We start from the raw sequence: 14464 nt of genomic DNA, 5'->3' as shown, positions 1-14464 counted from the left end.
CAAGTTGTACTGGGTCATTGATTTTTCTGGGTCTCAAATTTTCATTTTTAAGTTGGATCATTTTTTCATTTCATGGCCTGCTGCATTTACAGAGTATAGACTACCCCCAACTAAATGCTCAAAACTGCTTGCAACACTATTGTTTCGATGCCCCTGCATCCTTGTTAAGTACTGGAATTTTCACCTGAAACCAACTAGTTTTGTTACAAGTGATCTGCAGTTCCACATCTCTTCAGATGCATAGAGACACAGCAACAGTTCCCCAAATCATGCGATTAGGTTCTCCTAATGCCAAGCCGCATCTCTAAGTGCTATGTTTTTCTAAGAAATTATCTTCCAGCACTTGCTCTTACCACAAGCCACCAAATGGTAACCCAGAGAACACTTCTTCATTACATCACTCCTCTGCACTGGGCTCTGGGATAACCTCACATGTTTCGCGTACCCAGTACAGTGAAGGAGGCATCCAGTGCTTCCTAACCCCTGGTTTCCAAATAAGAGTACCAACACTTCCAAGAGAGCTTCCCCAAGCCACCAAGAACGTATCAAACTACAGTTACTGCTTGGCACACTTAACTTTTCAGTCACATCCATTTGTGACTGAAAGTAATTTGGAGCAAGACTTCCAGAAGACAGTAAGGGCATCAAAAATAATGAAAAGAAAAAAAGAAAAATGACTAATCCAAATTGCCCAGAAGTGAGGTCACTTGGACTACTTACTCATACTGCTGCATAAGTTTGCATGAATTCTCCTTCTGACTTACTAGTAACTAAGTACATATTAATATGCACATTTTGGATGGCATGATCTAAATGTACTAAATGAAAAAAAAATCTGCAGTTTCATAGTGCAAGTACACTATTAAATATCCTCAACATAGACAAGATCCTTTTTAAGTTTTCTTCAATAGAAAGCTTTCTAAACCCTGTTTCCTTTTTGTTCCTTTGAGAAAATGGAGAAGCAATTAGCATTTACAGCTTAGTTCCTGCTTCCAAAATAACCCTTTAACTTTTTTTTATTATTTTTATGGTGGATATAAATCGCACCAAATTGTTAAATCACAGCCATTTTCTATGCTACCTATACAAATAGGGCTGATTTCTGGCAAGCCATAAAACAATTACAGCTGAATTCCTGCAGCCCTTTGATATTCCAGCTTGCCTGTAGGGCTTCAAAGCCATCTTAGGGCAGCACTAAAAATCTAATTTCCAGAAGGCACAGAAGGAAAATACAGCATATCAATTCCCACATGCTCAAACATGAACACACAAAACCTTAGCATTGGGATGATTATATTTGAAAGTGACTTAGAACAAACACAGGTAAGATACAGCAACGGTTTAAATCAACACTGCTCCAAAGAAGGCAAAGATACAGACACCTTGAGAAAGAGGGCATAGGCCTAAGTCTGCAAAGGAAGCAAAGGTACTTTAAGGTACTGATACTGTCAGTAACAATTTACAAATAGATAGATTCAGCAATGACAAGAACCTGAGAATTTATATAGGTGTATTTTGCATTTGCATTATTATATTTAATATGGAAAGGTCTCCCCTTCATTTAAGCTGGGGAAGCCGGTTGTTTCTGTACCAACATGGTTTCTGGCAACAATGAAAAATCTCTGAGAAAGGCTAGGGGAAAACACTATAATCCCTTCAAATAACGCCAGCAACATTTTTTTCTCTTAACATGGAATTTCAAAGAGATTCAACTGAACAAATTGAAGATTGATTACTATTTTTCTTTACATGAGAGAAACTTCCATATTGGCCAAAGAAGATATTATTTGAGTAATATAATTCACATTGGTGTAGACACACAAAAAATACAAAACATCTTAAAACTCCCTGCTATTTAAGTGTCTGCTGTTTTCTAGTCGAAGGCTAAAAAATTTTTGCCAGTAATTCCTACTGTGCACAGGCACACAGTATGAATGCAAATACACAATCTATATTAAATCAGAATTATGGAGTCTTTATTCTAAGGCTGTATAAATGAGTACATGCATAATTTGTATAAATGAGGCACATGCACCCATGTCACAACTTTTCTCCTCACAGAATGAATGCACATTCCAGAGGTGCTGCATAAAATTAGCAACATCCAAAACCATCAAATCACAAAAAAAAAAAAAAAAAAAAAAAAAACAGAAACAAAAACTAACAGACAATGACAATTTCATTCTAAATCCATTGACTTAAGAGTAAGTACCAACCTGGTGATCTCTAACAAATGGTTTGGTAAATAAAGTGAATACTAAAAGAGGGAGAGTAACCTTGAATATTTAGCCTTTCCTGATTGGTGCCCACCTCCCATTCTTTTGTGGCACTTTTGAAAAAACATGCTTCTCATGATCATTTAGAATTTCCCCTAATTTTTATGAAGTCCACTCTTCTTAACTTTGGCAACTAAAACGGCAAAAACCCTTTCAATCCCATACCTGGTCATTGCTGGAGGCATCTTGCACATAATATATCCCTATTCTGCAGTTAAGTCATTGGGCCCACAATGGGCCCCCAAGTGGTTTTGTGAAAACAATTACAGAAGTGGGTTAGACACCAGTTATGTAGTATTAATGTATAGTACAACAGGCTGCATAAAAACGCATAAAATGCATAAAAATTAATGAAAGAAAACTCTCTCCAAAGAGCAGGAAGAAGAAGCCTTATCTTCAGTGCCTTATCTTGCATGCCAGTTTTAATCATCATTTTATCCTTTGGTGTTTTTCATGCAAAGACACAAAGGTCAGTTTTCTTTATTTCAGAATAAAACTGTTCAGGATGTTCCAGAGATTTTCTTCATTTAGATTAAGTGATTGAAGTTTCAAGGCAAGCAAACTGATCTAAACAGTGTATTAGGTTCCAAAATCACATAGTCTATAAAATTACAATATATGTAAACACATATACAGATTGTGTGCAAGGTCTATACTTAAAATAATACATACATATCAAATGCTTATTAAACTAATTTTATAAAACAGAGGTTAATTTAGATTTTAATCAAGAAAATACTGTTGTCTAGATCTAAGGACAGACTACAAAGAAAGGAACTTAAACCAAAATATTAAATTTTTCATTGTCTAGAATACACGTATTGACAACTTACAAGATTGAAACTACTCCTAAACAGAAATTGAAAAAAACCACAAAAACAAACAAATAAGCCCAAGCCACAATTTAAATATTCCATATTGAAACACAATAGCTACTTTTGATTGTATGCTTAAAATGTCAATCTTCAAGTAGTTTATTAGTATTTCAACTAATGTAAATTTCAATTCAGGCATTAAACAAAAATGTAAGGAAATATCCCTGCGGTCCAAGATAAGTAATCTAATGCAACACAACTTTTGTTTCAACACCTGCAAGGTCTGCCACAATTGTTTGATTTTTCCCTCTCTCATATCACAAATTCAAGGAAGTACCCTAATGTAGATCTGCTTCACAGAAACAAATTTGTTTCTATTTAGTTTCCAGGCAATACCCACTAGAAGCACAGTGCTAGGATGGGACAGCAATGCTTGCAGAAGGAAACAAGTATTTTACTGATGCTGGCTGCCTTACTTGATTTAGGTTCAAGGGCTGGTCTTCGTGTATTCACACACAACTGCCAAAGGCACCTAAAGAGCTTGGCTGCAGTAGCTTCACAGTAATTTATACACAAATACTGTACAGCACTTTTAAGTCAGCTGTAATATCTTTTAGTAAAAGAATTACCTAAGGAAGAATTTATACAAAGAATGATAAAAGCCAGTATCCTTACAAGAAAGGATACTAAGTAATTACAGAGATTGGTTGGAGAGTTATTACCTCCCCCTACTCACACAGAGAAGAGTTTAATACCACAGGACAGGGAACACATTTATGTGTTCTGGTTGCCTTTTACTCAAGCAAAAGAGTCTTACATTCAGACCAATCTCAAAAAAAAAAAAAATTACAGCCTGAGAAGTCTTCTTGAAATATCTCTACTCTTCAGATAGTAAGGATAATACACCTGTATGGCTATATTGCCATTTCTATTAACCTAACTGCAGTGAATAATGTGAAGACTAGAGGTTATGGGTAGAAAGCTTTTTGCTGAAAAGACATCATAGCAATATTCTGCAGAAATAGGCTAAAACACAGCACAACTGAAAGGGGCCAAAAAAAGCCTTACCAAATTTAAGTTGGAACCTTTTGTTTTAGAATATTTACTAGGTACAAATGGAATAATTTACGATACTCACAGAAGCCACAAACTTAAAAACACTTCAGACACACTACTGACAGCCATGCAAGGAAATAACAACTTGAGTGCCAAAAAGATTTAGTCTTGACAGGGCAGGAATTTTATCACAGACAGGAGCAGACCTTTGCAGCTCTAAGAGACATAACCTTAATAGCAGCAACAACAAAATAGAGAAGGAACCTTCAATATTGCAGAGAAATTTACAAGAACTGTATCTTCTGATTTCTGTACAGCAAACAAAGATTACTTTGGCAACATCTAAAGCAAAGACTAAACAAAGCAATACATTTACAAAACACGCCTTTTGGAGTTTTTTCGCTCCCAAAAAATATATATACTTTTTAAGTATGTTTCTTATCATTATCTCTTTATTCTTTGCTATTCCTCATGCCAATGCCCAGCTCATTATTATTTAGATATCTGAAGTTTACCTGATGAGAACTTCTTTGTATAGTTAACTGACCTTGTCCAAAACTACTTCAACTGCACTTCCATCCTCTTGTCAGCTACTAAATTTGGGAAACAATCTACATAAGTACTTTCCACATGCAGTCTTCAAACACAACAAAACCATTCCACAGCCTTCCTCCCCATTTCTTAAAATTGGAGCAAGTAAGCACACACTGTGCACAGGACACAGACTCTCCGTAGCACCTCCACTTACTAAGCACTCCTTCAGTGAAAGGCAGCAACTGGAAACTGGGTGCAAAGGCATTGGATCTGGCTAAAAAGAACTAATCTTACTATTCTGCTTATTAGTGTTCATTTCTTTCCCCTAGCAAAAGTTCACACCACAGAGACAAAACACTACCTCAAGAAAATATTTCAAGGGTGCACGACTCTTTTAAATGTGAAAACTTTTCAACTTTTTATGTTTAATGATATTTAAAGAAACACCTTGTTAGAGCTATTTCAAAGCAATACTCATGAAGACCTTTCCACAGAAACAAGTCAACGACTGTACAATTTCAATATACTTTACTCTTTCACATATTTTTGCTTTTCTTTGTAGCCATACTAAGTCATTTTAGGACACCAAGAGTACTCAGAATTACAGTGTACTGTAAGAAGGCTGGGCAAGAAGAAAACTAACAAAACAAAAAATACACAACAAGTAAAAAAAAAAAAAAAAAAAATCTGGCATCATCTTAACTACAAATACCTGCCCTGGAATATTAAGCCAGATCTGTGCATCTCCATGTTCAGAGCACACAAGATTTCAGGTTTAATCCACCCTCTCCTTCTTTTCAGTAAAACATGGTGCCAGTGCTGTGATGACAAAAACTCCCATTGTGTAAATTATTTCTACCAAGTCCTTCAATAAAATACTCACTTGGAATTTACATTATGCAAAATAAAATGTGCATATTTTTTGTTATTATAGAGCCTGGTACAGGATAACAAGAGGAATTAAAACTCCGCTTACCCATTTAATACCAATCAATCACAATTTATTACAAGAAAGGCTGCTTTAAGAAACTGCAAACATTTTTGGACCTGCCATTTTTCCACACAGATGATGGAAAAAACACGACTGCTAACCTCTAGTCCACAACATAAAGTAGCTCTGTTTACACTGAATCTCCATGCTTTTCCTTCTTGGATAACTTGCCCTTTGAAGTTTGCATATGAAAGGTAAAATATTATCTTCCTCTAAGTATACATGTATAAGAAAGTATACTAAAAATATACACAGCCCTCAATTTCCCCTATAAGCCTATACCTTGTCTGTCAACCCCTATTTCAAGATGTAAGTTATGTACACATTACTTCTGTCTAGAAAGAGCAGAACAATTAGTGTCCCACTGAATTGGGTGGAATTCCTCTGTACAAGCTTTAGAAAAGCAGTTGCAAATAGTAAATTTAGATTTACGGCAAACCACAATATATCATAGCAATCATCAGCAAAATCAATCCACTTAAAATGCTCATTCAGTTCTACTAATTTTACTTTGTAACATGTAATAATTCACTTTGTTGTCATAAACATTTGAAAATAGAAACACCTATGCCAGTATTTACCTTTACGACCAAATTCTCTATGAAAAATACATACATCCTACTGTGTATAGTCATGTGTTTTTATATAGAATTATGGACAAGTAACTGCAGTCATTCAATTGCAATTTGTACGCATCAGCTGCTCAGAATATGTCTGAATTGCATTTTAAAAAAATTACATTTGATCTATCTTTTAGATGACATTATAGCTGTCAAGACCTGTTACCATAGCATGCACAAAGTTTAAAATCAAACTCATATAGACCCACTGAGCTCATCCACAGAGCTCAAAGAAACAAACCTGTACTCCTCTAGAAAGCCAGAGTCAGTGCAGGAGTTTGGCACAGGATTAAGAGTGTGATACAGCCCATACCTGGCAAGCAAGGGAGAGAATTAAGCCAAAGATACTGATAAGAGCTCTGATGACATACATAGATTTAATTTTAAAATCAATTCCCACACAGATATTTAAGTAAGCATACAAATATTTCATACAGCAGTCTGTTCTTCCAGCCCTTTATATATACTAAAAGGCACATCAAAAAAGCAAAATAATACAAAAAGCAAACAACATCTTGAATTACAAGCTAAGTGTTTTATGACAAGATGAGAAATCATTATTTTCATGCAAATGTATACAACTGTTTGAATTTGACTGTTCCTTTGTCTTTATATATGTCTATCAATCCCTGCCAGAACAGGAAGAAAAAGGATGGTTGCCTACGAACTAAGTTCTTTTGGTTTAAAATTGCAGGTGTTTGTCACAAGAATCTCACAAAAATTCATGTAGTCAAGCTTCAGCAGCCTATAGATTTAATTCTGGATTAAACATGTTTTAATTCTGGATAAACATGTATAAATTAACTGTGTTTTCCCCAGCTATTGCAAGCATCATCAACAAGCTTTACATGCAGATACCTGAATGTATCAAGTTGTCTTTTTTACAAATTCTACCAGAACAAAGGACAGAATAATCCTCTTCAACATTTCTCCCCAAAACCTGAATGAAAAGCTATAAAAAACCTCAAAATCAAACCCAACACACAAAAACCGAATCCTAACCATACTGCACAACATCGTTACAAGAACAGCCTTTGTACCACAAAAAAAATAGTAACAAATTTATGTCCAACATTTTACAACTTACTAAACCTTAGCAGACAATATGCCTGCAGTTCATATTGCCTAACCTGTAAATGTAAATAATATACAGTTTAAACATTTCTGACACATTTCTTTTTCTACGGATAAAAACTGTACAGATGTAAATAGAGTCATAACAATAATTATTGAAAAACACACCTGTTTTCATTTTCTTAAATAAATTTAACCAACTCCAGTTTTAATACTGAGGTTTCTCTCTCATCTTACTAAAAAAAGTGATAGATTTGATCTTACACTGAATAATCTGTTTTTCTCTACTTCAAGCAAGTAGTATTCTATGGCTATCCAAAAATCTTTTGTACAACAGCCCTGAAACTACACTTCCTGCCATCTAAAACCTAGAAGAGCTACAATCAATAAATATTAATATTGTAGCTTTAGTAAGAAGCAACTAGAGTTTCTTAAGACTAAAAAACCTGTTTCAGCAACTAAACGCTATACAAATTTAACTTAATGTGAAATAACCAAGGTTCATCTTTCATGGCTTAAGAAAGTCAGAACTGATTGGCAGTTTCAGGCAGAAATCAGCATTTACCCTTGCAGAAACATGCTTACAGGGAGAAGAAATGTAGGTAGGAGTAGCATCCCTCCCATTAAATTAAAATAAGCACACACTGAACATATAATTCACAAACTAAGTCACCTAAAAAACTGTGCAAATAGGCTAGAAAAGTTTTTGACACTGGAGGATGCAGCAACCCTATTATTTCCCAGTTTTTTCCACAGTGTTTACATCTAAATAAAGCCTAAATATTGGCTTTGAATGTGATTGTTTTTTGAGTCATACCAATGACACGAAATTATTTATTAGAAACTGGGTTTTCTGTACACATAGTATCTTAAAATCAAAGCCACCAATTATTTACTGATGTCACTCATGTAAATATAACACGTAATAGCTTTCCTATATTGAAATGCTTTACACTTTCTTTTTAGTCTGCAAAATGCCCTTTTGAATTGCGACTGGCTGAATTAGAAAGTGCACCTAAAACCACACATGCATTCTCGAAGCCATTCACCTACATACTCAGTAGTAACAAAATTAAGTCTGAAGAGTTTCCTGTTAAACAAATGAAGTTCTTCATTAGGTATCAGTTATTCCATGTGACCATTTTGCAGCTAAGAGCCATAACTGCCCTAAAAGTTGCAGTATCAAACCTGTATCCGTTAGATTGATGAAAAAGAAATTCCTGTGTGCCTATCATACTGAGATGGTTAGGCTCAGGCTAATTTAAGAGGGGAAAACAGCAAAGAAAACTGACCTAAAACTGATCAAGGTTCTTGTAAGTGTAGCTAAATATTCTAATAAAATACACATCATAAAACTGGTTGCCTGCTTAGTAATCTTGACGGTCTGCCTTCACTAGCTGGTCTGAAAGGAAAACTTCAATCATCTGGGAAGAATCTGCTTATGGGTCCCTATGCTCACATCACTCAGTTCACTAAAATTAATAGAGTTAAGACTCTCATTGTCTTTAAATGGAGCACTAAAAGGTTTTTTGGGTTTTTTTTTGCAGTTAAAAATCATGAAAAGGAAAAATAATTTAACAAGAATAGTAAAAGGCATCTTTTATAGTAACTAAATATATTTCAAACTGTTATGATTCACTACAATCTCATCCTGCACTAACAGACTACCTTAATGAAAACAACCAATGCTGGAAATGTGAACTTTCTAGAAGACAACTGCAGCTAGTCCTTCCTGCAGAATACCAAGCAGCTTTACTTCCACCACTTTGCCATATCATTGTAAAACTTATTGAGCTAAGAGATGCACTAAGCAGTATTGCTCTCAACTCCACAGAGAAAAGCAACATCTCCCATTTTTAAAGTTACATTCCAGTAACCAAACCAACATTTTCACACTAAGCTATTAGCACAGAAATACTGCCCACCCTTTTTTTTTATATGAAAAATTTAGTTTGTCAAAAAGTACCACTGATTAACAGAAATTTAACCACTCAGAACACACTAGTTCCAATGCCATTTTTGAGGTGTGCTTACAAGTCATCAAAACATAAAAGATACATTTCCTTATCCAACTGAAATACTGTAAGAGAAAGAGCAAGTCAGGTAACTGTTGAAGAGCATCAGCATTTGCTGGGCAAGGAGATGAAAATATTTCTACATTGCCTAGCATCCATGCAATTAATGAGACATATTATGATGCAAGAACAACAGCTCCTCTTTCAGAGGCAGTATAGCAGTGGATCAAAACTAACCACAATCTGATGACACACCTTGTTTCACAGACATACTTTAAAATACTTCACTTTTACACACAGGGCGATGTTCTTCACATGAATGATGAAACATAAGCAGCACATGCTTTGAAATAAAGGTAGAATCTTAAAAATTCTCCATATCTTCTCTCAACCAATTTACATCAGCAGACAAGATTTGCAAATAGCAGCATCTGTGATTACATGACAATCCTAGCGAGCTTTTGTCTTGCAAATACTACCCGAAATTGAGTCTGGGTATGACTCTACTCTCTAAAATGTGACTAGCAGTCGTGTTCCCACACCCCATGAAACTACTTATGGAAATCAGCAGAGCAGGCCATTGAGCAGGATGAAGTAAAAAGGAGAAATCACTGCCCACTCCAGTATGCTCCACCATGCAAGGATAAACTTAGGCACTCAGTTATCATAAGGCAAACAGAAAGCAATAAAATCACCGTCTCAAGCTCGGGATTTTAAGGTGAGACACACTGAAAGATGAAGAATACTTTATTAGGTCACCCAAGCTTATCTACACTTTGTCCCCTGTTAGTCACCATTACAACTCCATCCTGCCAACACGCACCATCCAACCTGCTCTGCACTCCAGGGACTGAACACCACCCCAGTCATGTTGCCACCTTAAAACTAATGCAACTTTGGGATACAGGACCCTGCTTGCTCTGTAGCAACTATTAGCAGAACAAACATTTGGACACACCTTTTCAAACTCACTGCCAAAATCTAGTATTTCCAAAATTTCTAGCATAAACAGATAAGCAAAGCCGTAGCTGTAGCTGCCACACTGACAGTTTATCCAGCTATTGTCATAAATTTGCAAAGCAAATGACCTGGCAATAATTTATCTCCCCTGCCTTCCCTGGTAGCTGGAATTTCTGTGTCCCTAATAAAAAGTGATCTAGTAACAGAAATACTTTATGAGTCAATAACACCTATCTTAGCATGTTGATTCATTATTTTCAAATTGAGCTTTACAGATAGACCTAATGAACTAAAATTCTTCCTAACATGCATACATCTCAGAGCAGCCACTCTTATCATGAATGCAGTAGATAAAAAGAACACTTATCAGACAACTAGGTGTTATTATGGCTAGCCAGTATACTAGTACTTGCTTTTGATTAATCTTACACATCTCATTTCAGCATGCTAAACCCATGGCTCAGGAAAAGTTTGTGAAATTACCGAGTATCTCAAAATGGCAAGTTATCCTACTCTACAATAATAAAGTATATAACTGCAGACAAAGTGGAAACAGATTGCTTGACTAACACTTCAAACATGCATATCGTTCCTATTAAATATGCAACACTTCAGGTATCAAATCAAACTAGTAGCACTGATTTACAGAGACCAAAAAAAACACCTTAGAATACTTCTATCAAAAATTTTAACAGTACTTCTAAAGTAGAAAGACAAACTGCTCCCACTTACAAGGCACACATTCCCACCATCCTTTTGAACACTTTACAATAGCAGAAAACATTCTAGGTAATTCACACATGGATCATTCCCCCAGTGTAATTTCAAGGACCTGAAATTTCTTCAGTTATCAGCAGTTTCAGGAGGTTAAGCAAAGCCCATAAGTGAATGGAGTGTCTGCCATCCAGGTTATAATCTACTGAATGAGAGTGGCTACAGAGTTCTCCTACAATCCAAGGCAGGTACAAGCACTGTACAAGTCCCCTCCCAGGCTAATACAAGAGGACATCCTTCCCAGCAGTTGCCACATCATGAAAATGATGCATACAAACAAAACCCCAAAATAAACACTTTAAAACAATTATTTAAATGACTGTGTAAGTGAAGTCAGCAGCTGGAGACACAAAGCAGGTAGCAAATGATGTATCCCTCACCTGCAAAAGTCCTGAACTATATTCTTATTAGCAAGCTCCACATCACATCTAGCAACCAAATTTGGGAAGCAGATTCATGTTTCAGCAAGTAAATAAATATAGTAGAGATAATAAAAGCAGAAAGGACCACCGACAATCTCTATGCAGACCGAGCTTCAACTGTTAAGCACTGATTTAATGATACATCATCTAATTCATTAAATATGAATAATACCATCTCAGCTATTTAGGTTTCTTAGATTTGTTCTCATGAGTTTTTTTTGCCAAACTATTTAGACTAACTTAAATTCATGGGTTTTTTTGCATAAGAAAGAGAAGAAAGCAAGAGGAAGACTCACAGGACAAGCTGGGCAATTTAATTCAACAATAACACTGCAGTATTTCATACAATTCACTGAAAACTGTTTGCGTAGTACTGCACAGATTTAAATAGATCCAAAAAATACACTGACAGTAGGAAAATAAAAGGGAATTAATAGCCTGTACTTCAGAGGATAAACTCTGAAGGTGAAATAATGTAATTCTTACACTCTGATGCTTAAGAGAAGGAAAGTATTCTAGAGAAAACAAAGTCGCTGATATAAAAAAGTCACAGCTTGGTATTTTCCAAAGGCAAAACATTAAATCAAAGTATATGTTTTTATTCTACCTAAAAAAGCAAAACTTTTTTATACCAACACTCAAATTTTTCCTCTCTTTTGCTCCATGAACATTCAATTTATCCCCCACTAGCTCCAAGCACACAATTTATGATGATGTTCTAAGGAACTGGAGAAGTACTAAATGCCAATAAAGATTACAGATCAAATGAAAGATAATGCCTAAGTATTGTGTCTGTATAGATAAATAAACCTGCTCACTTCTTTTATTTGTACTGTTACCTCAAACAATCCCACTACAATAGTCAAGACAAGCAAAGGCTCCGGAAGCAGATCTGAAAACAAAAGGCTTCTTACATGTCTCCCAGCCAGACTTGTATAGGTAAAAATGCACCACGTACACACCACAAATGCAACTTTTGAGACTTTTTTATGTACTCACAAAAAGATGAAACCCAGAAGATGAACAAGCAGGGTGTTGAAGGAATCCAAACACAAGTACCAAAATTAGAACAGTAACACATGTACAGGCATCTCTATTTCCAGTTATACAGGACATCGGGAGAAAACACCACCAGCCAGAAGGAAGTAACACGTGGGCAAAAATCGCCAGTGAGGACCTACGCTGGGACAGAAACTAACTCCGTGCCACCCACCACCGAGAGTCCAGAAGGAGTCGGGACCCAGACCCACGGCCGGACCAAGCTCTGCGACCACAGGCAACTGGGAGCGGACGTCCCCGCGGCGGCAAGTGGGTGAAGGGGCAGAGAGAAGCCCCTTCTGACCCCGGACAGCTTTACAAGCGGCGGGAGAGAGCCCCGGCAGCCCACCACCGCACTGGCGACTGCTTTTGTTCTCCACCGAGACCGGCACAGACCCACCGCCTGCGCCCGCTCCGGGCCGCCTCCAAGCGCTCATCCCAGGGGAGACCCCACTACCTCTTTTCGGCCTGGGGAAGCTCTCGTGCAGGTGAAAAATGACTTTCTCCACAAAGTGCTGAATGTTGCTGTGCTCAGGCCCTCGGACAAACACCATCCAGTCGTGGGTGAAGCCCTCCACGGTGGGTTTCTTCCTGACCTGGGCTCGGTGCCCCAGCTCCAGCTTCACCTGGACGGCACACTGCAGGGGAAGAGCAGGGGAGCGGCCGGTGAGCGCCCCAACAAACCGAGACGGGGCTGGCGGCCGGGGGGAACCGGACCCATCGCGGGCAGTACGGGGACACACGGATACAGCCGTACCATAAACACGGCAAAAAGGATTTGGTGGGGGGAGAGCTGACAAAGCCAGCAAGGCACCGCTGCAACAACAGAAAAACGGCCCCACAGGCGAGGGCGTGGGACAGCTCCCGGTGTCTCCGGGAGAGCGCGGGGAGGCGACCCGGGGCCCGCTGTCAGGGACGCTCCGTCCTGCCCTCGGCGCCTCCGCGCTCGCTGCCCGCGCCGCGGCGGCAGGACCACAGCTCTCTCCAAGTGCATGCGCGCGCCGCGCCGCCGCCGGGAGCAGCGGGAGGCAGGGAAAACCGCATGCGAAGAGAAATTCCCGGTCACGCCAGCCCCTTCCCGGCGGCACCGGGCAGCGCGGGGCGGAGGGCTGCAGGAGACCCGCGCTACTCACTCACCGAGCCGGCCATGCCTGGGGCGCCGGTTGCGCCGGGGCGCTCGCTGCCGTCCCCCACCCCCAACGCGCAGCCCTAATTCATGAGGACGTGGAGGAGATGGCGGGCGCGCAGAGAAGCGGCGAGCGGGCGGCAGGCATCCTCTGTTTTGCTGCTCCAGCCGGCTGCGGCGGCTGCCGGCTCTGGCTCGCGGCTCCGGCTCCCCGCGCTCCCGTTCCCGTTCCCCGCGCTCGCGCTCCCGCTCCCCGCCCGCAGCAGCCCCAGCGCACCCCCCACCCCGCCGGCCAGCGCAGCACCCGCCGCGCATGCGCACCGCGCTCCTGCCTGACACAGAGCGAGGGACGCAGTAGTAAGTGCCAGGGGCGGCGCCGGCCCCTCACGACAGCCAATGGTGCGCAAGCTCATCCGCGCGGCCCCGCCCCGCCCCGCCCCGCCCCGCCCCGCCCCGCCCGCCCTTAAAGTAACAGGTTGCGGCCCGCGCGGCGCCCGCGGCTACGGCGCCCCGCGCCCGGCTCGCTGCTGGCCGCCGGCCCTGGCGACAGCTCCGCAGCAGCCGCTGCTCGCACCCCACACCAATAAACCTCTCCGAAAAGCCCCCGATGAACCCCCTTGCACAAACAAAGAGAGGAAGACAGCAAGGGAATGCCCGACTTGCACAGGGACGGCAGGTGATGATGGGCACGCAGCAGGCAGGAAATAACAAAAGCGATTCTTTAACACGTTTGTTGCACCAGCTGCTATTTCTACCTGTAACG

General features: G+C 39.7%; 1 protein-coding gene across 6 annotated transcripts in view; it reads right to left on the bottom strand.

The window, feature by feature from the left end:
- MLLT3 (MLLT3 super elongation complex subunit) overlaps positions 1 to 13928 on the bottom strand; it is a 120450-nt gene extending 106522 nt beyond the window's left edge. For 4 of the 6 annotated variants that reach the window (XR_010994554.1, XM_068176795.1, XM_068176797.1 and 1 more), the window contains exons 1-2: positions 13713 to 13928; positions 12976 to 13213 (exon numbers count right to left, since the gene is read on the bottom strand). Coding sequence is in view for 5 of the 6 variants with exons in the window: in XM_068176795.1 (XP_068032896.1) it covers positions 12976 to 13213; positions 13713 to 13724 (250 nt within the window). In the remaining variant the exon portion in view is untranslated. The remainder of the gene's footprint in view (positions 1 to 12975; positions 13214 to 13712) is intronic. The other 2 variants (XM_068176796.1, XM_068176799.1) reach the window with 1 other exon arrangement.
- Positions 13929 to 14464: the final 536 nt, after the last annotated feature.

Source organism: Anomalospiza imberbis, chromosome Z (genome assembly GCF_031753505.1).
Source record: "Anomalospiza imberbis isolate Cuckoo-Finch-1a 21T00152 chromosome Z, ASM3175350v1, whole genome shotgun sequence".
Lineage (NCBI taxonomy): Eukaryota > Metazoa > Chordata > Aves > Passeriformes > Viduidae > Anomalospiza > Anomalospiza imberbis.
The sequence above is the reverse complement of the archived record's forward strand: the minus strand, read 5'-3'. Positions and strand labels throughout refer to the sequence as shown.